The sequence below is a fragment of the Podarcis muralis genome, chromosome 1 (assembly GCF_964188315.1).
Source record: "Podarcis muralis chromosome 1, rPodMur119.hap1.1, whole genome shotgun sequence".
NCBI classification, from domain to species: Eukaryota; Metazoa; Chordata; class Lepidosauria; order Squamata; family Lacertidae; genus Podarcis; species Podarcis muralis.
Window position 1 is genome coordinate 70,184,866 of NC_135655.1, and position 27,286 is coordinate 70,212,151.

The window sequence follows — 27,286 nt, forward strand, 5'->3', positions numbered from 1 at the left end:
CTGGACCTCACTGTCAGGACCTCATAGGTCTGTACCAGTCTAAGCTGGGTTGGACTAAAGCATTTTGCTGCCTAGGAAAAGATGGTGCTCTCCCCAATGCCAGATGCAGAAAACAACCTGACCGAAAGCTGAATTTTATTTAATTGGTACCAATGGAATAGTGCCAACCTTCTTGCCCCTCTCCCTCTTGGTTACTGGCAGTAACCTCTGTGTTGGGAAGCCAGGTGAGCAATGCCACTTCACCCTGCCCTGTCCCACTGACGACTACTGGTCCAAGGTGGAAAGAACACCTTTCTCATGAAGTGATTAATCACATGTGGGCATGGGAACCAGGGTCTCTCTTCCTTCTTAAGGTGGGAGCAGCTGTTACCATAAGAATAATGTTTGCATATGTAGGTCACCCAGACAAACATACGTTCATGACAAAACAGAAGCATATTTGAAAATAATAAATTTGGGGTGAGGGGAAGCGCTTTTAATCTGAGAACTCATATTACTGAGAGAGTCCATGTGAAACTTACTAGAAAGAGGAAAAATCATTAGGCTGTTGTCTAATGGATGTGTAGGCAGAAAAAAGTGTCATATTCAGGTTTCCTTATGACCGACTACATTAGCAGTTTATAGTGATTATTGAACATCCAATAAAAAGATGAAATGCTCCTTTGAAAATGCAAGTTCCTGTGTTTTAAAAGCAAGCTGTTTGCTACTTGTGCAATTTGCTACTTTGTGGTTAATTATGCAGAATGAGATGTCCACTTCTCCTAGCAATTTCATAATTTTTTTTGCCCCCTAGTCATTTTGGTCATTAAAAAAAATAGGATGGATGTAAAGAAATGCTGGATTCCCTGAAGTATACAATTCAGAGCACGTTTGATAACACAAGAAGTTTAGAGCAATCAAACATTTGCAATGGCTTATCAAAATGAAAAAAACAAACAAAAACCATACAAAAAGTAGTCAACTAAGTCACAATGCAACTGAATAATACCATCAGCTGCCACCCTCCTTGCACTTCCTTCCCTCCCTGATTTAAGAACATAAGAAAATCCTTGCTGGATTTAGTCCAACATCCTGTTCTTACTCTGGGCAACTAGATGCCCATTGGAAACTTGCAAGCAGGTGTACTGCCTCCAACAGTGGAGCCTTATCTCGATGAACGAATTTGGTTTCTGACACACACACACACACACTCTGGAGGGAGCAAAGTGATAAATGATAGAAGTCTTAGATATTTCGGTTTCCTGATTAACAAATGACTTTAGAAGAAAGATTCATTTAAAAAAAAAAAAGCTGGACAAAACTTGAACACTTTCTGAAATGTTGAACTATGAAATGGGACACTCCCTGACTGGCAAAGTGTCCTTGATGTAATTTTAAACCACAAGAGCTGTTCAGACGGCACTATTACATTCAATTTTCAGTATTATTTCTTTGTTAGAGATGCATCTTTGAAAAGTAGTCATATTGCTTCCAGGAAAAAAGAGAACATTTCCAAACAAACCATGTTATTATATGAATGAGTGGCTAAATGAGTAAGTAGATTGGTCACATTTAGAGAACATTTGTGGGTTCTCATATGCAGACCTTGGAATAAAGGAAGGAAAATATTAACAACAAGGTCATTGTGTTGGGGGCCACATTTGGAGCAATTTTACACGCCAACTTTATATAATGTAAACTGGTCTAAACTAGTGACCATTATTATGATGTCAAGAGGTACAAGGGGCATATTTCTGTTTGAAGACCCCCATTACTCTTCTCTCAACATCTCAGAAGAAAATTAGATTGTTTCTGCAGTCATAAGCATTAATACACTCCTCTTGTCTCTACATTTCTGCCTTTTTTTCTGGATAAGGTGTGATATCCAACATTAGTCATACTTGGAGTATATCCACTGAAATACATGGACTTAAGCAATGTTTCCGAAGTAGAGGCAATCATCATACCAATATAGGAGACATTTCAAGTGAAATCCAGAGACAGTAGTGGTTAATAGAGCAGCATTGCTTAACTGGTTTCCCAGCTTCAAGTCTTGCTGTTGTTTCTCAAAAGGGGAAGGTGCTAGGTGGTGGAGATCTTTGTGCAATAAAGGTAAAAGGAAAGGATCCCTGGATGGTTAGGTCCAGTCAAAGGTGACTACGGGGCGTGGCGTTCATCTCGCTTTCAGGCTGAGGGACCTGGTGTTTGTCCACAGACAGCTTTCCGGGTCATGTGGCCAGCATGACTAAACTGCTTCTGGTGCTTAGAACACTGTGATGAGTGATAGAGCCCACAGAAACGCCGTTTACCTTTCCACTGCAGCAGTGCCTATTTATCTACTTGCACTTGGTATGCTTTTGAACTAATGGGTTCTTAGTGCAACAGGAGAATGATTGCAGAGTCAATCCATGCCCCCCAAGTGTCCCATTTTAAGCGGTACATCCCAGATCACAGAAGCCAATCACGGCTTCTGTCTGGATCCCAGTACATCCTTTGGGACATTCACTCTGGTGCGAGTCAGCAGGGGCGAGCCAGAGCTTTGGTGCACCCCTCCTAATGTCCCAATTCTGGGACTGAAAATGCTGGAGGGTATGGTCAATCATGTGCCATACTCAACTGGAAGAAAGAATATGCCCTTCTGATGAGGGCAATCAGGAACCTTTACCCTGTCCTGCTGTATTGCAGATACTGTATTATAATGAAGTTAGGAATGACTTTATCTTCCCACTTTAAAAGCATTCACCTGCTAGAATGATGGGTGTTAGCAGGTGTGTCACCTAGCCCCCGTGACAGACCGTGCCTGGGGCATGCCAATGTCACCGCAGCATGTGCACATGAGCAGGCTCCCCAGTGTGCTGACACCACTCTCACACATTGTGGGGGCGTTTTGACGTGATGTGCGCACACTCTGTAGCATAAAACGGGGGGGGGGGGGGTTAGTTGAAAATTTGTGAGTGTCCAGTGTTTGCTAGAATGGTAGACCTTTTTAAAAGTTTAGCTGTCAAGATGAGAGCTCAGATTATACCAGAAAAAGTTTTGGATGGATCTAAAGTTGTTTATGTTTTTGTTTGTATTATACTTCATACTGTGTTCTAAATTCCATGTTTGGGGCCTATAACTCCAGTTGCATTTTATAATGAGCCTATAACCATATAAATAAATTGGATATGATTTTCTTCCACCAACCTGTCCATCCTTCTCCATCTACCCTCCTTTGTTTTAGATTATAAATTGGCATCAAAGTGGTTTATGCCCATTTGCTTGCCCACTGTGACATGTAATTGGTCCCATAGACTGTTGCAAAGAGCCAGTGATACCCTTGAGAGATAACAAATTAATGGGGCACAAGCATTTGCTGGTTTGAATATGCAAAGTGGCGTAGAAAGTTGTTATAGTATAGCTGTGGATTCCAGATGTGATGATTTGTCTCTGGATTAGGTTTCCTATAGCATTGCAAATGAATAAATATTTGGGGGGCTGTGTCCTCTGCTGTTCCAGAAACAGTTCCTGAGAGTTTCTTCCAACATTATTTTAAAATTACTCTTGAATTCACATCTGTATCTTTGATTAATTTACTTTTAATTTTTCGGAAGGTGGCCTGGGAACTTGTTGAGAAATTCCTAAAATAAAACCCAGCAATTTTTTCCTAGAGAAATTTAGCCTGTTTTCAAACTTCTTTGAAAAATATTTTTCCCCTTCCTTTTTAGATTTGGGACTGTGGAGAAGCATGCAGATGAGTTGAGATGAGTATGGCTTTCCTAGCTTACCCAGTTCAGCGGTAAGTACTGTTAGGATTCTTTTCCCGTGTTGCAGTCATGGGATTGTTTTTATCACATGACGGTGTATGTTTTCATTCCACATTGTGGGAAGTGAAGGAGACAGGATGTTTTTATTACTGTGTTTCCATGATTTGGGATTTTGTCCTTTGCTCTCTCTCTTTGCTGTCTGATGCTGAAGAGGAAAGAGCTGAGTCAAGATGCTCTGAGTGTGTATATGTAAATAAATGTAGTAGAGTCAAAAGCTGCGCTACTGAGTCTATATGCTGACTGCCTATACTCTGCTGACCCTGAAGTGTGCTTGGTATCAGCCGCTGTGATGTTTGGGCTAGAGAAAGCTTCTGTATCTCCCAAACGATCCACCAGGAGGGAGAGGACATGCCAGTTGGGCATGTGTCTCTGCCGGACTCCTACTCGTGTGTAGGACCTCCTGACAGGTACTACATATTAAAAATACATTTGATATCAAAACATACAAAAGTTATCTTTCTGAAAGGTGGCTTCTCTATGGAGTGTATGTTCCAGAGTTTGTGGAGGCCTATTTTTTCTGTTTTTGTTTAAAAAGCATGCCAGCGCCTACTATTATATTTGATTTTAACTTCTTATGTTTTATTTCTGGGTCTAATTGTAGGGAAGTGTAAGATGTTATTAATGATATTATCTTCACTACCTCTTCCCAAAACATTTTAGTTATTGGACAGGTCCACCAAATATGTTCCCTATTTGCCTTCAAATGTCCACATCTCCAACACTTTGCACCCCAGATGGTGTACATTTTACTCAGTCTGCGAAGAGTCATATAGCATTGATGGAAAAAATTGTAATGTTTTTCTTTAAAGTTAACACAAAGAGGTCATGTTGGTCCCTCATTAAAAAGAAAGCCCTGTTCTTATTCAGAGATTGGTCCACCTATTATTCAAATTAGTCAGAAAAGGCCGAATTAGCAAAACAGAACATACATGCAATTTGGAGAGTCCTATGTCTTCTAAAAGGCTTATGCATCAGTCTCTCTAACTGAATGACCTCCCCCCTCCTTCCCCATCATTTGAACCTCATACAATCCGAACATGCTTGTTACTCCTGATTCAGGGTCTGAGTATAAAATAAGGCATTACCGTTATTGCACTTAGCATCTGTTCCCCTAAGCCCCACACATAATGATTGCCAACTTGCAAAAAAGCAATTCTAAGAATGTGCCTCTCACTCTAGAAAAAACTATATTTGGCCTTTGGTCTATTTTATTTCATTTGAAATAACTCTTTATTCTGCAAACTGTAAGGTAAAATGAAATGAGATGAAATAAAATAAAATAAAATGAAATGTTGTGTTCACTGACTAGCAATGGCTCTCCAAGATTTCAAAAATAATTTCTGGGAATGTCAGGGGTTGAACTCAGGGCCCTTTGCTTGCAAAATGTGTGTTTTGTTACTGAGATGACCTTCCTCAATGGATGAAGGCCCTTTCTCCCCACACAGCTATGGTTTACATGCATAAGAATTACCAGCTGTTGTTTTTATTGTGTATCATGGATCTGTTTTCCCTTTCCCTTAATGCTGTTGTGCAGTGAGTCCCTTGGGCATTTCTGCCTAGTGCTGGCTTTCTACTGTACTGTCAGACCTATGAACTGTAATTGACATATGGCTGAAAGAAGAAAAAAAAAAAGCGAGCGAGCCAGGGGTGGGGTCAGGGGAAGAACGTATTGTGGCAAAACCTCACTTCTCATTTCTGACTTATAACAATGCAAGTGATACATGTGCCTGGGCCAATAAGCATTTTGAAATGAAAGTGCACATGAACTCCCCCCCCCCTTCTTTATTTTTACTCTTGATTAATTTGCAATATGGCTTTTGTCCAGAATGGAAAATCTATGGAATTTCCAGAAGGGGGGGGGGGAATCTGTGACGGGAGCTGCAGTTTGACAGCAGGGCAGGGGCGTTGGTGTTGATGTTAATCAGTATACAAGAGACACAGCACTCCTTTGTAACAACACAATCAAGAAATAAGTTTTTTGTACCAGCGATAAATACGTGTGTGAACACAAGTTACATTGTACTACAGGAGGAACATAATAAATTATCAAAATTAGGATTCTCCCACCCCCGCTTTAAAATTAAAATTAGGAATTCCCGATAATGGATGGTCTGAATGACAGGAGCCCTATTATGTATGCTGCTCACTTTGCTATACTTAAGCCCATGTAATTTCATTAAATTTGTAGTGTCTCGCTGTACAACCTGATTGTAAGGAACAATGAGATCGCAGAGCTCTCTTGTAAAATCTGATTTAATCTTGAAATACCTTTATGTGAACAAAGAAAAATGGATAGATGCCATTATCTCAGTACTGTAGTGGAATAACTTGAATATGCAGCTTTATCAAATTAGTGACTTTGGAAAAATATTTCCCTACCATGGGAAATAAGTAGAATGGGATGGTTGCATTCAAGTTGTGTTTCAATTGCCCGTGACTCCACATTTCTGGAAAATCTGGCCGCACAATCATTAGAAGGCATAGCATATGGTCCTGCTTTCGGGTTGATATGGTTAGCACACATTGAACAACAAAGCTGAGACAGGAGGACTTCAGATCATCCTTAAGCAGGAATGATTTGGCAAAAGGAAAAGTTTCTATTGATTTCTCCATGGTGATGGAAAAATTCTGTTTGCTCTAGGAGAGTTTGACCACTGTAGTTCAGGCACTATTGACTTCAAGACTGGCTTGCTTCGATTCACTCAGTGGGTCTTCCCTTGTGCTTGATCCAGAAACTGCAGTTAGTGCAGAATGTTGCAGCACGATGGCTGACAGGAGTGAGGGCCAAGTTCAAGTAGATAAAGCCCTTAACCATTTGGGGCCCATTTACTTATGAGACCGCGTTACCCTGTGTATCTCCACTTGACCATTTGGATCTGAGAAGTGGCACTGTTACAGGTGCCACATAATACCCATGCCACATTTGTAAGAAATTGGTATTGTAGTATGACAGCACCTACACTTTGGAAATCCCTGCCTGTTGACAGGATCCTTCACTGTACTCTTTTTGGCACTCGCTTAAAACATTTTCGTTGAGCCAAGCCTATCTAGACTGTAGGAGGAATTCAATGTCATACGTTTCTGATAATTCAATCAGGACACACATGTCTGCTCACCAGATGGAACAATCCTCCCTCCCCTCTACCTTGCCCTGTTTTTGGGTTCTCCTGACCCACCAGAGTAGGTTTGGGGGAGGCACGTGGGCAATGATGGAGGAGGAAGGGGGAGTTCCCTGTTGTGCCAGTAGGAACCCTTGCCTTGCTTTTGGCTAGCTCCAGGTTTGATGAATCCAGACCTTTGCTTTTTAAATAGAAGACTTTTCAAGAAAAGGCAAACTCTTCAAAATCAGTTGTATTATTTCAGTGGTTGTGTCTGTCTAACCTTATTTATATATCTAACAGATTTGTGCCTACCCATTTTTTTTAAAAAATGTTGGCAATAGCAGGCAAAAAGAAATCATAAAATATGCACAATAGGCAACCACACACTTAAGAAGGAGCTAGACCACTGCAGCAGTAGCAGAAACAGAGATCAGAGTAAAGTTTCAATAAACACTAGAAAATAAGTTTGGCAACATTAAAGCATGAGTATATGAACAGACCGGTTTGTAATTAAAAGCCTGGGAAAATAAAAAGTTTCTTTACTCGGGGGCAGAGTGGCATTAAGTGTTGGTGCAAGGGACCCAGAACTAGGGAGGGTGTCACCACATTAAACTGATGCCACCACAGAAATGTCAATTCTTCCCCACTTTCTGAATCTCAGCAAGCCAAAGAAACTGGAGAAGGGCCTCATCAGAGAATGTTAATGAGCTAGCCCTGCCAGTCAAGGGGTGGGGAATGTGGTGCTGGATTACAACTCCCATGAGCCTGCTGGCAGAAGCTGGTGGAAGTTGGAGTCCCTAAAATATTCAGAGGACAATAGGTCTCCCAGCCCAGAATGAAGTCCTTCAAGTTCAAAATCAATGGCTATTTGTGAGCTGATAGAAGCCAGAGAGCAAATCTATCTCAATTCCTGAAAGAAATGCTCGTTTCCTGATTCCGTGTGCCTTAAACACATTGCAACCTTTCCTCCCTTTGTTCTACTGTTTTCCTTTACTTTGTTAGCTTCAACCAAACCCTTGAGTTATCAGAAGGAACAATCCACATAAGGTCACCTCATGCATATTTATAGCCTGGTACAGCTTTCCAGAATACTGCTTGGAATGGTCTGATAATTTATCTATGTAAGGAAGCTGTTTAAAGCCTTTGCCCTATAAATTAACATCTATTTGACCCCTGGTTCTAAGAAAACCATATTTGAGAAAGCTTTCGTTGCTCTGGGTTAATACTGAAAGCTTTATGTATTGTTTCACATTGTTTTTAGGAATGAGTTCTTGATCCTGTTAATATTTCTTTTTTTTATTGTTACCTCAGATTTATACTATAAACATGAATGTGTTAATGTTCAATCTGAGTGCATAAATTACTGCTGGCAGATGTTACAGCAGTTGTAGTATGGCTCTTGGAGTAAAGAGTAGTGGGTCTTTTGGAGTACAACACTTTGGAAGTATTTTTATTTTCCTTATTGATGCTAAAAGCAAAGACTTTTTGCTGCTTGAGGCAAAGGACAAGATGACACCATCCTCTCTTCCATGCCACATATAAGAACTAACTGAACTGGAAGCTGAATCTTTTTTAAACATTGGAAATGGGATGGAGTCATCCTCTACTACACCGGACGGCGTCAGGCTAGTGTTGCAGACCAGGCTGCTTAGCACATATACAGTAGCTCATACCCTCCAAGTGTCCCGATTTTCCAGGGAGAGTCCCAGAGTTACAAAAGCCAACCCAGCTTCTGATTTGATTCCAGAATGTCCCTATTTACCCTGCCACTGCTGCTGCTGCTGCTGCCGCTGAGCTCAGGGAGGGGGATGAGCCGGTGCTTGTCCCGAGCAGCAGTGGCAGTGAGGGAGCATTCCATGGCCTCTCCATGGCTGCTGTTTCCTCCCTTGGGCAGCTCCTAGCAGCTTCTGGAGAACAGCCCATTCCTGTTGTAAGGGAACATTTTCTGACAGTAACTCTGTTCTTCCAGAGGGTAGGTTGCTGTCTCTGGAGTGGAGCTGGCCCTCAAACTGGAACACTTAGCAAAATACACAAGAGCATAGTGCACGTAACTCTGGGTTGAAGTCTGAATAGCAGGACAGATATTTGAGGGTGGTCAGATCAGAGCTTTTCCGGAAGTGTGAAGTTTTGTTTGATGAAGTATAACATAATGGTAGTTTAATAGTTAATGGTGAATGAAGGCTGTCCCTGAGAAAGGACAAGTGTAGGGCAGGTTACAGGAACTTTAATATGTAACCAGAATGCTGACGTGCATTCCAAACTGAGAGAGAAGTTTATGAAAGAAACATGCAGAAGTGTGTGTTGTGTTTTGTCTGCAACATAACATCTGAATAAAGGGGACAAAGCATGTAGGCCATCTGGAATCATGGTGTGTGTGTAGATGTGTCTTCCTATCTGCATTCCATACTGAGGGAACTCCATGCAGCAAACTGCATAGTGTCAGACAACAAAGGAGTTCAATACCCTTCTGTCCCTTTCAGTCCAGGGATATTTGGCTGGTTTCTATAATAGCAGCCTTCATCGTTCCTTTATGGAAAATCTCAAAGCTTCTCCATAACTTGTTACACATATTTACAAAATGTTACCCAATGGCCACAGAATAACAGAGACTCAGGAAGGATGCGCTGAGTTTAGGTTCTTTACCCACCAGACAGAGGTGTGGAGCACTGATGTACAATAGACCTGCAACTAGCAGGGAACAGTCGATCTATAAAAAGAACAGGGGAGGTTGCCTTCTTGCAGTCAAAGCTCTTCAAAAGGAGCTCTTTCTCTTTCCCACGCCTTGGCTCTCCTTCCTTTCATTCTTCAGAGGTCTGAATATAATTGGACCTTTTGAGATAGGAAGGAACCAAGACGGTTGAATAGCTTGCCCCTTGTATCACTCCCTTCTGATGCAATGGATGGCAACACTTTCTGTAATGAAATAAAACTGCAAAGGAGGTCATCGTGGGCCAGAGCTGTATTCAGTCTCATTAGTACAGGGAGAGAAATAGTTCTTTTTTATTAAAAAAACAAACCCCAGTATTTGTTGTAGGTAACAAAACTTCTCTTGTGATTCAATGTGTCTTCCATGTGTGCATGTTTGCGCATTTTTAGTGTTTGTGAGGAAGATGTATGGCCTTTTTCTGGCAGTTGTATGGCTTCATGAACTGATAAATCCACTTAATGCCCTTTCTTTCTAAAGGAATCTTTCTGCTTTGTAACTGGGGCTGCCTTTAGACTAATAGGTTCTGCACATATCAGGCATTGGAGAGAATCCAGAACCCTCTCAAGACTTAGAAAGTCTTGCTCCTTCACCCCATCTGTTTAAATGTGCAGAAAATCCTAATGTGAAAGTTGAGCTTAGTGAAATTTGGTGTCTCTTCATGGGCAAATGAAAGGGGGAGGCAGACAGACCCAGAGGAGAGACCTAGACCTAGCCAGTGGGTGGGCCAATGGATGCAGAGCAGGCACTGACACATTGGGCGGATCTACACTCAGGGTTTTTGACGTTAAGGAATGGTTTTCATAACATATGATGCCCTACTTTTAACGTTAATAATGCATTATTAAAATGTGACACCAGTAGGCGTAACCAGCAGTAGGGAGACAGCATTCTGACAGAAAAAACAAAGGTAAGAAATGCTTTAATTTACAAGTATGCTGTTGTTAATATCATTCTAATAAAGTTTAACAGGTGAGTGTAGATCCATCCATGGTACGCAGGCACTGGCAGGAAAGCAGATATACAGTAAGTGGGAGAGCAGTCACAACCAGCAGAGGCAGAGTGGGCAGACCACAGGACAGAAAGATACAGGGCAGGCACAGGATGGACTCGGGACAATTTGGGCAGTAGGCAAAAACAGTGAGCAGTCCTGTAGGCAGATAGATACTCTCAGAAGGCTGCACAGAGCAGATTGGAAAGATATGGTAAAGACAGGCAGGCATAAAGTGGGAAGGTGTGCAGGACAGACAATGGCCAGACAGACATGTTGAACAGTTAGCAGACTTACACAGAGGCAATGAGCAGACAGAAGGGAGACAGGCAGGCACAGCGAATAGGATGCCAGCACAGGCAGTTTTTCCAGGCCTCCAATCGAGACATACCGGTATTTTCCACAATGTACAAGCAGCCCACCACCCCAAACTGCAGCAAGAAGGAGACAATTTTCAGTAAGATATACTGGAAAGACAAATGCAGCATGCAGGTGGGATGCACAGGCAGGCAGGCAGGATCAATGCCAGATTTAGGGCAGTGCAGTCAAGGGCGCTGAGCTGAGGGGCGCTTTGATAAGTGGATCTTGGGGCAGCAGATGGCAAGTCACGACTTGGAAAGAAGTATTTAGTAATCAGTACCAAGTGTTCCAAAAGAATTTCCTGTGAAAATAAGAAATGGGGTGTTGTTGTTGTTGTTTAGTCGTTTAGTCGTGTCCGACTCTTCATGACCCCATAGACCAGAGCATGCCAGGCACTCCTGTCCTCCACTGCCTCCCGCAGTTTGGTCAAACTCATGCTGGTAGCTTCGAGAACACTATCCAACCATCTCATCCTCTGTTGTCCCCTTCTCCTTGTGCCCTCCATCTTTCCAAACATCAGGGTCTTTTCCAGGGAGTCTTCTATTCTCATGAGGTGGCCAAAGTATTGGAGCCTCAGCTTCAGGATCTGTCCTTCCAGAGAGTTCTCAGGGCTGATTTCCTTCAGAATGGATAGGTTTGATCTTCTTGCAGTCCATGGGACTCTCAAGAGTCTCCTCCAGCACCATAATTCAAAAGCATCAATTCTTCGGCGATCAGCCTTCTTTATGGTCCAACTCTCACTCCCATACATCACTACTGGGAAAACCATAGCTTTAACTATACGGACCTTTGTCGGCATGGAAGAAATAGGGTATGTACTCCAAATACTGACCTCACTCAGGGTGCCATTTTTCCAAAGTCTAACCCTAGCAGGAGACATCCAATGTGCAGGCAGACAGAGTGAGTGAGTGAGTGGGCAGGCGAGGGTAGTGCATGTGGAAAGGGGTTGGACAGGGAGACAGAGAATAGGACATATTCAAGAAGACAGATACCCACATGCAGGGCAAGGGGACACAGCGCAGTCAAAAGTAGATAGGCGACATAGAGGCTGGACTGGAACACAGACAGAATGAGTAGACATACTAAGCAGAATAGACACAGTGGGCTGGCAGGCAGATGCAGTGGGAAAACAGACACAGGACTGTCAGGAAGAGAGATGCAGACCAGATGCGCAGAGCAGACTCGATACCCAAACAATTATGGAACACTTGGTATGATTTACTGTGTTTTAGTACAACCTGTCCAAGTATGTACATAATTCCACATTTCTTTTGATCAAGTTCTTCAAAGAACTCACCCTGCAAATGCACATCTTGGTTCCTAAAACTCACTGAAGCCAAGTCGAGAACTTGAATTAACCCTTCCTTTTCATTGCATTGCATTTCATCTGCCCAGGGAATTTTTATTGAAGAGCTTGGGGGATAAATCTCTCAAATAATTAATAGTTATGCCTTTTTCAATGGAACTGGCTCCTTAAATGGACACAAATTGAAGTAAGGGTCAGCAGTCATTGGGGAGTCCCCAAAAGGGAGCAGCAAAGGGGGCTAAATCATTTGTAAGCTTCTTTACACCATACTTTTAACTAGTTTTATTTACGTCATATGATTTAGCTAGTGTTATTTAAACTCCAATTAATATTGAACTATTTGTGTTTTAACTGGATTGATCTTCTGTACAAAAACAACCAAAAAGTATTGCCACAGGTAGTTTAAACACTTCTTTTGTTGTGTTTTATGAGATGTGACTAATGCAACAGTTTCTCAGCTTCACTAATTTATCTGTAATTTAGACAATCGTATCCTCTAAAAATATGAATAAGTAGATACATAGGTACTGCTGCGATGGGAAGGTAAATGGTGTTTCCGTGCGCTCTGGCACCCATCACGGTCCTCTGTGCGCCTGAAGCGGTTTAGTCATGCTGGCCACATGACCTGGAAAGCTGTCTGTGGACAAATGCTGGCTCCCTTGGCCTGAATGCAGAGATGAGTGCCACACCCAATAATGGAATTCGACTGGACTTTACCGTCCAGGAGTCCTTTACCTTTTACCTGCCTGTAAGTTTTTGCACAACATCATTAGCATCAAAATGCCAACTTGTTTCCCCCCTCTTCAAATTTAATTTGGATTTCCTTTTTTGGGGTGTGTGTGTGTGTGTGTGTGTGTGTGTGTGTGTGTTGAATCCAGCAGTATACAAAGACAACTGAACCCAACACCGTTGTCAACAACTCACTTGCAATATCTCAATGACCCACTGACAAATTAAGCCCTTGTCTGGAAGCACCCCATCAGTTTCAAACTGACCCTGGTAACTATTTTTATGTTGCATATAATTTCTCCTTGCTTCAAATTTCTTTCAGGTCTGCTTCAGGTTGTTGACATCTTTCCGGAAGTCTCCGGAAGTTGAACAGGTGTTTAAATGTGAACACCCTTATTTGTTTTCTTCCTCTGAGTGCTATTTTAAGAGCAGTGTTTTGCCACTGAGTTATTATCCCATTTGCATGGGGTTGTGCTTTGCGTGGGATTTTTCATTATTGGTTTGTGTTGAATATTGATGGTGACGCACTTACCTGACACAGATGCTTCTGGCTTTGTTGTCTATTAAATGCTTTGTTTGGGACTGTTTGGTCATGAATACAAATTCTAGCAAAGACTTCTGTTGTGCTTCATCTTCTTATTTGCTATTAAAACCCTGAAGCATTTTTATATGCCTATGTACCTTATTGACTTATTGAAGAGATCTATATCTGGTTTTCAGTACAGATTCTTGAAGAGCTTTATGATGGAAGCTTAAAATGATACACATTAAAACCACCACCCTCATTAAAACAGCGGTGCAAATTGAAGTCCTTAAGTGTCCTGGTAGCCAGAAATGTTTTAAGCTGATATCTAAATGTCACGAGATGAGAATTTTTCCATTTGTGGATGGGAAGCTTACCTCTGAAGAGCAACTCCTTGGCTACATATTCCTGGTAGCCTCCTGGGTTGATGAAATTGTTTTTTAATGGGAATCTAATTGTACATTTGCTTATGTCACTGGATGGTTTTAGATGAGCTACCGTGCCTCCCTGCAGCATTGACCATTTCTCACATTGAAGAAGTTCCCAGATGTGGAATATTGTTATTTGTGTGCAATAATATACAATTTTGTTTAGACATGCACACCCAGATACTTAGAACGCTGAGGCAAGTTTTAATCTGTTTTTAGTTTATTGTTGATTTTAATTTTTGGAAAGTTTTGAGTTATTGTTTTTAATTGTTATTATTTATAATTTTATTTTTTCATTTTGTGTAAACCACTTTGAAGTAGTAGTAGTTGTTTTTACAATCAAGCGGTGTATAGATTTTATGAAATAAATAAATAATATATTGAAATGTTTGTAATATTCTTGATTTTTTTTTTTTACAAAGTTAGTTAGAGAGGGTGAATCTGACCAGAATCTGAGCTGTGTGTGAAAAATATAATGTGTGGACCTTTTTAATCCATGATCCATGCCTTATTATTGACTACATCCTTCTCCCCATCGACTAGCTAGCTCACGGAGCTTCTTTTCACCAGTTAATCTGTCAAATCAGTGGACAATTGTTCATATTATATATATTTTCAATGTGTGCACTCTCTTTTTGCAAATAACTTCTTCCTAGAAAATTACTTATTCTGAAGCTGCTTGTCACCACAGACTCAGATTTCTGTCTTATTTGTTGTCCTTCATTCCAATTTACCTCCTCATTTAATTGCCTTAATTTGCTTCTCTGCTGTCTAGAGATGGAGGAGCAGGTCTTAAAAACCAATTGTTCAGTCACATCTAACAAGCAAGATAAAAAGAGAACTGGCAGAACGACTTCACAGCTCTGTCAGTGAATTTGCTCTTAGCTTCTGACAAACAGGCTAGTGGCCTAGTATGTTACTGACCCAATTTTTTTTGCCTCAGCAAATTATTTGGTGTCTGTTAGGTCTGTTAAGTATTTGGTGTCTGTTAGGTCTTTCAGACTGCGATCCTCTGCATGTTTTCTCCTATTAACTTAATGAGGCACAAGACTACATTGTCGTTTCTGTTGTGTATATTAGCCTATATGAAGAGGAGTGGTGTAGCAAGAAATGCACAGGATTTTGTAATGACAAAGAAATGCTTCTTGTCTTCTGTTTTTGCATAGATGTAGATCTTTAAGCTGAGAAACCTGTACTGATATACTTATACTTACAAATATAACCACTGAATATCCTCTTCTCTTGAGATGGAACAGGATGGCTCAAATCACTCTGCCCCATGGCCATATTCATTTCTGTTCTAGGAACGGGTGGTACCATGGTCTAAACCAGTGTTTCCCAACCTTTTTTGGGCAAAGGGGCACTTGTTTCAGGTAAAAAATCTCGAGGCACACCACCATTAGAAAATGTTAAAAAATTTAACTCTGTGCCTATATTGACTATATAAAAAGTACAGTGGTGCCTCGCAAGACGAAATTAATTCGTTCCGCAAGTCTCTTCGTCTTGCGAGTTTTTCGTCTTGCGATGCACGGTTTCCCATAGGAATGCATTGAAAATCAATTAATGCGTTCCTAGGGAAACCGCCTTCAGACCAGGTCCGGGGACAGTCTGTCCCCCGACCTCTTCTGAAGGCTGGGGGGGGGGGGACAAGGGCTTTTCTTCCCACTGCCAGCCTTCAGAAGGCTGTTCTGAAGGCTGGCGGTGGGAAGAAAAGCCCTTCTTCCCACCTCCCGCCCCGCAAGCTCCGGGGACAGGAGGGCTTTGCTGCCGACCGCCAGCATTTTAAAAGCCCCTGCTGTCCCGGGGCGATTTTAAAATGCTGGTGGGCGGGAGCGAAGTCTCCGCTGCCCCGAGGAGATTTTAAAATGCTGGGGGTCGGCAGCGAAGTCTCCGCTGTCCCGGGAAGGCAGGCGGGGGGAGCAAAGACTTTTGCCCCCGCCTGCCTTCAGAAGAGGTCCAGGACCTCGTTCCGATGCCCGGCGGCGGGGTGCGAGGTTCCCGCCCCACCGCCCGGCATCGGGGCATCGTTCCGATGCCCGGCGGCGGGGGGAGAGGTTCCCGCCCCACCGCCCCGCTTCGGAGCAGCGTTCCGAAGCGGGGCGGCTGGGGCAGGTGTTCCCACCCCTCCGCCCCGCTTCGGAGCACCGGGAGAAGCGATCTCCCCGCAGCCCCTTGCTTCAAAAGAGGTCCGGGGGCAGCGGGGAAGAAGCGCTGCGCTTCCCGCTGCCCCCGGACCTCTTTTGAAGCAAGGGACTGCGGGGAGATCGCTTCTCCCCGCAAACCCTTGCTTCAAAAGAGGTCCGGGGGCAGCGCGAAGCGCTTCCCGCTGTCCCCGGACCTCTTTTGAAGCAAGGGGCGGTGGGGAGAAGCGATCTCGGGCGCCGCGGCGCGCAGGCGCACTGCTCGCTCCTCTTTCCGCGCAGGCGCCTTCTCTCGCTCTTTCGCCTCCTTTTCTTTCTCTCTCGATGGTCCGCCTACAAAGGAGCGAGGGAGGCGCCCGCCATGTTTGGATTTGCATCCAGCAGGAGATGCCGCCGCCGCCCCGCCTCTCCCGCCTCCCTCCCACGGCACACCAGGCAAGGTCTCACGGCACACTAGTGTGCCGCGGAACACCGGTTGGGAAACACTGGTCTAAACCACTGAGCCTCTTGGGCTTGCCGATCAGAATCCATGTGATGGGGTGAGCTCCCATTGCTCTGTCCCAGCTTCTGCCAATCTAGCAGCTGGAAAGCTAGGTAAAGGGCATTTCCGTGCACTCTGGCACTCGTCACAGTGTCAAGAAGTTGCGCAAGAAGTGGTTTAGTCATGCTGGCAGCATGACCTGGAAAATTGTCTGTGGACAAATAGCGACTCCCTCGGCCTGAAGCAAGATGAGCGCTGCACCCTGTGGTTGCCTTTGACTGGACTTAACCATCCAGCGGTCCTTTACCTTTATCTTTACCTATTTCTGTTCTAATCAGCTTTGCACTTTCTGTGAATTTAGTGCCCATTTTGAGCAGAAGATAAACAAAGGGAGTCTCAAGTACTATTTTTTCCATTCTCTTAACTCCTAACCACTGCAATTATCTTGCTGAAATTTTGCGTGTAACTTTCCTCTATCCTGTATGCAATGTTCATGCGAATTTCCAAAATGAAACAAAACACCTGCTTCATCCCCCCCCCTTAAATGCTGGCTTTAAAGGCACCTAGCACAGAAACCTGTTCACACTGTTCTCTGGACTTTGGCAAGAGTCTTCCCACCTGAAGGTGCTGCTATGTCCATTCACCTTTTTCAGTGGGCAATCTTGTGACCGTCCTGGCTTCACCACCAGCAGTGGGTGGGGCTATGGCCAGTGTGGCCCCAATGGCCGATCAGCACCGGTAGGGGGTATGGCAACAGGAAATTAAACTGGTGTGTGGCTGGAGGGCCCTCCTCCTTTTTAATTTTTTATTAATGCTTTATTGAAATTAAAGGGAACAACAAACAAAAGGTTTATCCAGAAAAAAGAAAAGAAAATGGTAATATCTGTTACATCATATCACAATAAGTTCTTCTTGCATTTCTAATGACTTCCCGTCACCCAATCATGCACCCACCACTTAATCTATCTAGCTCACTGTTTGTTTTCTTTTTGATAACTTTCATCAGTAATATATTCTCTTATAATTATCCATCATGCCACAGAAGTCATACGAGGCCTGCCACTGATGTCATATTATTACAATAGTCCTTAAGGTATTTTTTGTACACTTCCCATTTTCTAATAAATGCTTGATCAGTATGACCTCTCAGTTTCTCTAACATTTTTGCCAACTCGGTGTATTCTAGCAGTTTACTTTGGCACTCCAGTTTAGTCAGAATTTTCTCTCCTTTCCAATTCATAGCGATTAATATTCTTGCAGCTACTGTGGCATACAAGAATATTTTTGGAGGGCCCCCTTCTCTTGCCCTTTCGCCAGATCTCCCAACCCACCCGCCCTGTTTTTCATGCTTTGCTCTGACACGACCTTGCTATGGACAAATGTTTGCTGCCATATTGTTGGGGCCAGGTAGGATTTTTTTCCACTTGGCAAACTGGTACCAGCCATTTGGTTTTCGCCTACCTTGTAGCAATCGGCACAACTTTGCAAGGTTGGGCATTGGTAAGCCTTTGTTTGGATGGAGGGGAGGCTGTAACTTCCGCCTGCCCTTCCTCATTAAGGATATCCTGTTAAAGGCATCCATGGGTGTGGATCCTGTCCTATGCCTGGACGTGGGCTAGGGACATGCCACGATCCCAACGGGGTCCTCTTGGGTTGCCCCTATTTGATGTAAATCATAGGGCTCCCCCTATTGGTGGTTTACCCTTAGGCGGACTCCCTGCAGATGGGTGGGAGTCGAGATATAGCTTGGCTTCACCCAATGCCTAAGCCAAACCGCTCACACATCTAACCAATAAAGTTGTGGCCTATTTGAACCCATAAACCTAAATGCTCGTGTCCATGTGTTTGTTAGCCACTAGGGTACTGCGGGTCGCGGGCTCTTGGCATGCAAATCAGCAAATTTCCTTCAACAATGTAAAAACTTATACTCATTTGTGGATTTACCCATTATGATCAAGGTTGAAATGTCAGAAGCTCAACCTTTCCACTTCTGATCACGAAGACATAATGGAGTCTAGCCTAACCATCCCACCTTGCTGCCCTGCCCCTGCTATAACCACACAGAATCTGAATTTGTGTGGCACTCTGATGCTGTTTTTCTCAGTTTCAGGGTAGGGGCTTGCGTTACATCAGGGAATTGACATGAGAGGACAGGTATCCCAAACCAACACCTCCATCATCTTTAGAGCAGTTCACTGGAGCTAATTATTAGCAAAACAAAACTCATGGAAGACCCTAAACTACAGATCTCTCCTGCTCTTTTTCTGCCGCTGAAGAGAATCCCTGTTACAATAGTCAAGCCCCCAAGTTTTTCTACATACCAGCCTTCTCCCTGCTTCCACAGACTTTAAGTAAAACTGCTTGTAAACTGAGGGTGCCAAAAATTGGCAGGTGTCTGGAGTCCTGGGTTCTTTTGGATTCTTGTTATTGCTTTTCTCCAGAAGGTGCTCACCTTTCAAAAGTAGCTTCCTACTCTCATTAAAAATACATCCTCGCAAGACAAAAGTCTGTCAGGAAACACTGAAGTCCAGGCAAAACTATCAGTTCTGTGTATCCTGACAGCCTATGTATTATATTCTGATATCAGGATGTTGTGACTGAATGAGATTATGTACTTCTGTGGTTTTGAGTCTAAACATTTGGACTCACCATCATTTTAAGCTAAGGTGTTAAGACAAATTGGAAGCAAATCTTGTACAATGTGTCACTTGGTCAGGGGAAGCTGGTTCATTTAAGGGGCTAGAGAGCGGAAAGGACAACAGTACAGACATTTTCTTTTCTGGAAGCTAGCTGGGCTAGTTCACTTTTCAGATTGTTAGATGTGAAAACCAGCTCTTCCAAGCTCTTTAAATGGCTAGATCTTTTTACTCATTAATACAGCTGTGTGTGTGCATTCTACCCGCAGGGTTCAGGACAGGAAGCAATATTAGAAAACATTAGCCAACTATAATATCTCACAGGAAGAAACAGAGCATGAAGAGATGATTGTTGGTTTTGCTGCTCTTTTTAGTTTGATAATTTGAGTTTTAAGAGCTGGATTTTTGCTGCTATTATGTTCGCATCTGAGGTATAAAGCTCCTGAGTTTCACACATTAATTGTAACCCCAGCCAGTTTATTTGCTTATTTATTTGTCTGCAGGCCTATAAACTTCTAATTTACAATTTAATGGGCCAGGAGGTCTCTCTCTTTGTTTCTACAAAAAGGGCAAGATAATGCAGAAATTTTTATACTCTAGGGGAAAAAATCTAGATATATTTTAAATGTGCATATTTACTTAAGAGTAAAACAGGGAGAAATATATATTTGGAACAATATTTTTATTCTAATATTTATTTTCTATTGCAAATTGGCTCCTGAAGAAAAACTATCTGCTTGTTAATATTTAGTGTCAGGGGTTACATCCTCAAGCCTGAGAAGATGATAGTCCTATTGTGGCAAAGACAATAGCATCCACTGCTGTTTCAGTTTTCTAATTCCGAAGGTTGTTTTCATGTATAATAATATGGAATTTTATTTGAGCCCAAAGCAACAATCAGCACAGGACAATTGGCTTATTTTTGTTCTGTGTGTTCTCTTTCTGGAAAACATTGTTCATTTTTTTTTAATGCCTTGGAATACTGAGTGCCTAATTTTTATTTAGAAGTTCACTGGGAAGTGAATGAGCTCCATTCTCATTCAGTGTCAAGAAATGAGTAGGGTGACTTCATATTCTTGAATCAGTTAATTATCTGTCTGGTGCTACCTGTTTAGACACCTCCTCTCATTCTCTGAGTTTCCATAATTTCGATTCCTTTTGAGATTTAGGCTTTCAAAACATGATGTCACCACAGACTGGATAAAATTGCAAGTGTTGGTAAGATCAGGGTTAGCAAAGTATTGGTGTTTTGGGTGGGCTTGGGGTGGGGTTTTTTTGGCTGATTCATGCATTTCAAAACTTATGTGATTAGCTTATTCATACCACTATGGAGCCAGGTGACTTGCAAAATGAAGCCTGCTAGCAGAAGTTAAGCTGCAGGATTTTGTGAGACTAGTTCTCTGGTGTTATATGGCTTACATTGCGTAAGTAGTTAGGTGGATATATCAGTCAGTGAAGGCACCTGGTTAGTGAATGTTGGAGAGGAATAATTGGTCTTGTAGGTAGAATTTAGTAGTCTTCGTTCCATTGACAAAAAGGCATCCATTAGCAAAAAGGGCAGGACCAGCCCACCTATGAGGCTAGATGAGGTGACCACCTTAGGTGGCAGGATCCACAGAGGCAGCAAATCCCAATGTAGATCTTTATTCCTCTCTTGTTTCTGAGGTAGATATTCACTTATCCCTTCTTCCCCGGCAGGGTGAGATTGGGGTGAGCACCAATTGGTGGCTTGTCTCAGGTGCCAAAATGTCTTAGGCTTCTCATGATTCCTCATTCCCATAGTCCCCTGTTCCCCCCAATTCTGGTCTTCTGTTGGATTCTACCTTGTATTTCTGGGAATGATGACATCAAGAAACAAAGGAAGGACATCGTAAAGGGAAAATATACCCTCGCAAAGGAAGAAGAAGAAGAAGAAGAGGAGTTTGGATTTGATAACCCGCCTTTCACTCCCTTTAAGGAGTCTCAAAGCGGCTAATATTCTCCTTTCCCTTCCTCCCCCACAACAAACACTCTGTGAGGTGAGTGGGGCTGAGAGACTTCAAAGAAGTGTGACTGGCCCAAGGTCACCCAGCAGCTGCATGTGGAGGAGCGGAGACGCGAACCCGGTTCCCCAGATTACGAGACTACCGCTCTTAACCACTACACCACACTGGCTCTCCATCACACTGGAGGGGTCCAGAGCTTTGTTTGCAGAACCGTTTAGACAAGTTGTGCTACTACAAGATCAGTATTTCCGGTATAAGAACAGTGTAGCTTCTCAGGTATTTTGAAGGATAACTGGGCCACTCTAAGTGGCAAGCTCTTGGATCATGAAAACTGCTGTGTAAAAGGTTAATGAATTTTCCACATCTGTCTATCCTCCTTGGACAGAGGATACTGGAGAAATACCCACCCCTGGATTATTTATTGTTTTGTGGTAGCATATCCGAAAAGCTGTCACACATTAGCATTTCGGTGGAAGAAATGTTTCAGTGTAGCTAATAGATTAAACAGCAATAAGTCACCAGGACTGCTTGGCGTTCACCCAAGAGCGCTGAAAGAATTCAAAGATGAACCTGCTGAACTGCTGACTCTGACTTGTAGCTTCTCTCTGACGTAAGCCTCTCCACGGCAGATTTGGAAAATCACACTTTTAAAAATAAATAAATAAAAGACTTCCGGACTATTTCTGTAAACTATGCTCCGGGGTTAGAAAAACTGGTTTGCAACAAGCGTATCACGGCAAGACTATTTGTATTCTTTTCCTTTGAAAACAAATCCCAATAAAACAGCTGTACCAACATTTACACAAGTATTCATGATGGAAGTATGTGAAAGTATTGCTTCTATAAATGAAATGGTTCTGTATGATTGCAGAGGTACTGGAAGCAGGTAGAAGATACTCAACAGGATCAAACTATTGGGTGAAAACATTGCTTTAATCACAATGCAGTCTAAACCTTATTCTCTTTTGGATACTTCTAGATGGGTTTAATTGTGGAATTGGTGCCCCTCACGCATGCCTTTTAATTGCTTCTTTTTTTTTTGTTTTGACCATGTTTTTAGATGATATAGACCAATCAACTGAATAAATATTCTGTCAACAACTCTGGACATCTTAATCATCAGATACTCCGAAGTGCTGGTGCGACACTTCATTAACCCTATAGATATCCAGGCTTTGTAATAATAAGTGCATATTCATAACTCATAAATTTGTCACCACTGGTGACAATGAAGATGATTTATTCAAGAAAAATTAACTCTGTACTGCTGCATCTAACCTACATCTGTACAATTGTAATGATCAATACAATCGATGCCGGTGGAGTGAAGTCAACAATAATTCCCTAAAAACTTAATTTTAATAGCCACCTATGTCAGTTATAAGGAATTACACAGAGAGACAGTCTTTCTTCTAACATCTGCAGGTTTAACAATGATGTGCTTCAGGCACCAATAAAACTCTGAAATTTTTGATATAGTTCTCCAAAAAGTGTAGATAAAAATGGATGTAAATGTGAAATATATATGTGCACTACATTTGGTATATTTGCTTAAAACGTTTATATCAGGTGAAATATTAGGAAAATTTGCACTAAAATTCTGATGAATTTTAAATTTCAGTTTTTTTGAATTGATACAATTGAACTGGAGACTGGAAAAACGAGACACTGAGAGAAATGACCCAATGCCATCAGTTAACCTTTTGCATAAATTTACAAACACACTAGTAATATTTTTGGAAATATAGGTGAGTTTCTGGAGTCAAATGCCATTTTTACCACCACAGAGCCATTGGGCACCTCACACCCCAGAAAGAAGGAAAGAGGCAATTAGGCCATCAGGGCCAAAGAGGAGATCCCTAGTCCACCAACCTGAGTAGGTTGGCTTGAGTAACAATCCCCTCACAACTGCAATCCCTCAAAATGTTCACCACTGTCCTCCATGTCTTTCCTTTCTGGCACCACCACACCCCTACCTGCACCATACCTGTAGTGTGTGTGGCAGATGGGTGAGGCTTGGTCAGAAAAGATGGTTAAGTCCAGTCAAAGGGGACTATGGGCTTGCAGCTCTCATCTCACTTTCAGGCTGAGGGAGCTAGCGTTTGTCCACAGACAGCTTTCCAGGTCATGTGGCTAGAATGACTAAATCCCTTCTGGCACAACGGGACACCGGGATGAGTGCCGGAGTGCACAGAAACGCTGTTTACCTTCCCGCTGCAGCGGTACCTTATTAATCTACTTGCACTCACGTGCTTTTGAACTGCTAGGTTGGCAGGAACTGGGACAGAGCAATGGGAGCTCACTCTGTCATGTGTATTAAAACTGCTGGCCTTCCGATCGGCAAGCCCAAGAGGCTCGGTGGTTTAGACCGCAGTGCCATCCATGTCCCATTATGTGTGGCAGGTGGGTGACACTTGGTCAGAACAGCCTCACAGGCCAGATGGGTAGGTCTGGCAAAGCCTAATTAGGCCTACAGGTCAGAGGCTCCCTACCACTGCTTTTTCATAACTTACACAGAATCTGTCTCTTGTGACCTAACTCATACAGAGTGAAAAAAAGTCAAGCTATATGAAGCCCGCCATGAAGCCAGTTAATGTAATCAGGCAGAAGAGGTGTGTTCCTCTCTGTGTGTGGAACCTTTCATCCTTTGACCAATTTAGGAATGGGAACCAAAATTTGCTCCACAGGCAACTACGTAATCCTGCGCTGCTCCAGACCGGCTAGGTGGGTAGGATGCTGCTGTGACTGCAAACTGTAGGTTGTAGTAGGCTTCCACAGGAATCATCGTTGTGTCCAAATGGCTCAGCACAAAGTGGTTTAGTGAAAAACACTCTTTTGATGCAACTTAGCACAACCAATTTAGCATTTGTTGCTGCTGGTGACATTGATTCATGGGCATTATTCCACCCATGCACTTAATATTTAGTTGATTTTTAAAATCAGGATTGCAGAAAACACACATCGCAAAGCTGGCTTGGCAAAGGGTGCAGCCACAAGCTACTGTGTGGCCAGTCACAGTTATTCATAGGTAGGGCAGATATATATTTTTTCGATTACCTAAGCTAGAATACCTTTGGCTGGCAGAAGGATATGTGCTTTTCTCCTGAATTATTTTAACTGCTGCTTTTATATGTAGCTATTTCCCCCCATTGTTACGTCGGGATAAATGGCCTTTTTGTCAATATGCCATACCGTTGTATATATCCTGAGATTCTAACAGTGGTAACTTTAATGTGTTATGCCTTTAATAGAATTAGCACAAACTGACAAAGCTCCAAGGTTAATGCCTTACCATTCTCATCACGCAGACAATGGAACCCTTCCTGAAATCCCCACATTAGTTTTCTGTCTGATCCTGAATGGAGCACAGACTCCTTGTATTTACCTTCAAAGCCTTCCATGGCTTTGCCCGCCCTTCCCTGCTCTTTGTCCCCATATCTCCAGAAGTGGAGTGGAGCCCCAACACTGGCTTTGTGGCAGGTGTGTTGCTGCTGCTGCTTATGGGACAAGAGGGGCAATTGATGTGGAAAATGACATGGCGCGGATGCACTGACTGGACTGCTGGATTGGTTTTGCCAGTGCATCTACACCAGTGCTATTTTTCTAGAAAAAGAGGTGCTGGAGTTCACAATGAATGTCTCCCTTATTCTCTTGGAATGGCAATGGCACCTACCTGAGAGGTGCTGGAGTTGAGTTCCAGTAAGCATCAGCTGGGGAAAAAAGCTCTGATCTACACTGCACCAATCTGTACTGAAAAGTGTGGGATGAAGAAATTCTTTTGGCGGGAAAATGTATAAACATTGCAGATTGGGATGAATGCTCTTTGTCACATGACCTCCCCAAACACCAATCGGGATGAATGCTCATGAAAAACTAAGCACACTTATCAGAACGACTACATGTTCTCTGGCGAGTGCTTACTCCTTCATATTCCTTCTAAAAATATTGCTTTTCTGTGTCATGCTAGCAACAATCCATTAGCCCTCATTTTCATTTATTTGTTATGTATTCTTTTATATGGCTTTTTGAAGGTAAAAAAATGACCCCAGCTGAAATGACATTTAACATGTCACTGAAATGAATCCATATTCTCTTCTAGTTTGTAATGATGAACTGAAATGTCTTAGAATACGTGTTTCAGATATAACTTCTACCAATTTTGCACCTAATTCTTTCAAAGCTATCACACACTTCTTCTAACAGCTTTAAATATCACCTGTGGCTCACCAATCTACCTTATCTACCATTGTTGACAGGCCTTGTGGACTATGGCATTTATACTGCTCTTAACTGCTGTAGGAAAGTGGATCCAGTGCTTTATGGTGGAAATTTGCTTTCCCCACAAGTAATTGCTGTGTGCCCCATCTCCATGGACCTCCACCCTTTTCTAGGGTGGGAAATGGCTGCTTTCTCCCTTTTATCTGAATCCTATGCTGGATCGTAGGATACCGCACCAAGGAGACAGCACAACTATGCTCTTATACAAACATTTTTGGAGCACAGTTCGGATGCAGGTGGTGAGCACCTGCTAAATTCTGATCACTGGCATAAATTCTACTCACAAAATACTCTAGTATAGGATGCTTATGGGTTATAAAAGGCAAATGAAGCAGAGCATGTGTAGCATAAAGTGGTCCTCAACTGAAATGGGGTTATGGTAGCATATATATATAAATGGATTGAATAATCAGAAGGGATTTGTTTTGTTTTGTTTTGTTTAAATGACCTGTCTCAAGGCAATTCATTTTCTATAATTTCTGCTGGACAGGATGACTACAATTTCTTTAATTAGTTGCCTGCTATGCAAATAATTATTGATGTGTTAGTTAAAATGGAAAGGTAAATGTGTAGACACATTTAAGAGGGTCCATACTGTGAATTAATGTAGGTTTGGGCTGTCTTATTACTCACCCCAGATTTGGAAGACTTTCCCACTGGCTCCTGTAGTGCTCTGTAAGCATTATTTTAGACTGTTGGGAAAGCATGTAATTTTGGTTAGGGCATATGGTCAAATGCGATTAAACCATGTTTGTCACAGATATTTGTGGCTTTTTTTAAAAAAGTCAAGAATATAAAGGCCCGAAGGAAGTAGAGAGAGTGTTTTTCAATTTGAACCATGTGTGTTTCTCAGGTTCTCCATAGTTAATTTAGGTCAGAGAGAGAGAGAGAGAGAGAGAGAGAGAGAGAGAGAGAGAGAGAGTATGCAGAGCTCTCTTTACATAAGTTTTCATACTTTTTTCTATGAGCTGGATAGGAGCCCTGTGATTCCCCAACATTATGGTTTGAAAAGAATGAACACACCTGAGAAAGGACCCTAGATTCACCTTTAGCTGTACAGAATGGCTGTGTTTGGATATCATGATAAATTATGGTTTATTGTGATGGGAATTAGTTTAGCCTCTCCCCCACTCCCAGGCTACTATGCTCCCCAGCCTCCTCTAGTAAAGTTGTGAGGAGATCAGGAACGTTCACTTCTCACATGTCAGTCAAACCTTAAACTTTGGTTAATCTTAACTCTGGTTCATTGAAACAAGCCATTGTTTGAAGTTGGCTTCTTTCAAACACATTAAGAATAAACATAGTTTGTTTCACTGGAAAGAGATGACAAGCTCTTGCTAATGAAAAATGGAACCCCAAACTTCCAAATTCCTTGTAGACAAGCCAGAAGAGGAGAAATAAGTGCACACCTGGGGGAGGCAATGCTTGCAAACTTCGTTATAACCATGGTTTATTGTGACATCTAAATACAATGTGTGACTAGCGCTGGCATAGATCCATTCAAAATAATGTAGAATCTTTGATTTTCAGAACAGTGATTTTCATAACTGCAGGGTTGTAACCAAGGACAGAAGAGAAGTCAGTTTTGCCTTATGCATCACATACATATTCTAAGTAATTTATGGCACAAGATTCATACCAATTAAACCTGAGCTATTACCCACAAGCCAACTAAGCCTTGCTGTCTTTAATGGAAGAGATCAGGCTTAATTGCAAGCATTATGGTTTATGAATCAGGTCTTCATGAGTCCAAGATGGATGTTGTGTACCTAATTACATTTGCTCAAGTCACCTTCAGTGTGACTGTGTACACAACTGGATTAATGATTGAAATCTAA

General features: G+C 42.4%; 1 protein-coding gene across 1 annotated transcript in view; it reads left to right on the forward strand.

The window, feature by feature from the left end:
- INSC (INSC spindle orientation adaptor protein) overlaps positions 1 to 27,286 on the forward strand; it is a 137,719-nt gene that overhangs the window by 40,184 nt on the left and 70,249 nt on the right. Inside the window, exon 2 of the mRNA XM_077930833.1 lies at positions 3,687 to 3,757. Coding sequence (XP_077786959.1) covers positions 3,723 to 3,757 — 35 coding nt within the window. The 5' untranslated portion in view covers positions 3,687 to 3,722. The remainder of the gene's footprint in view (positions 1 to 3,686; positions 3,758 to 27,286) is intronic.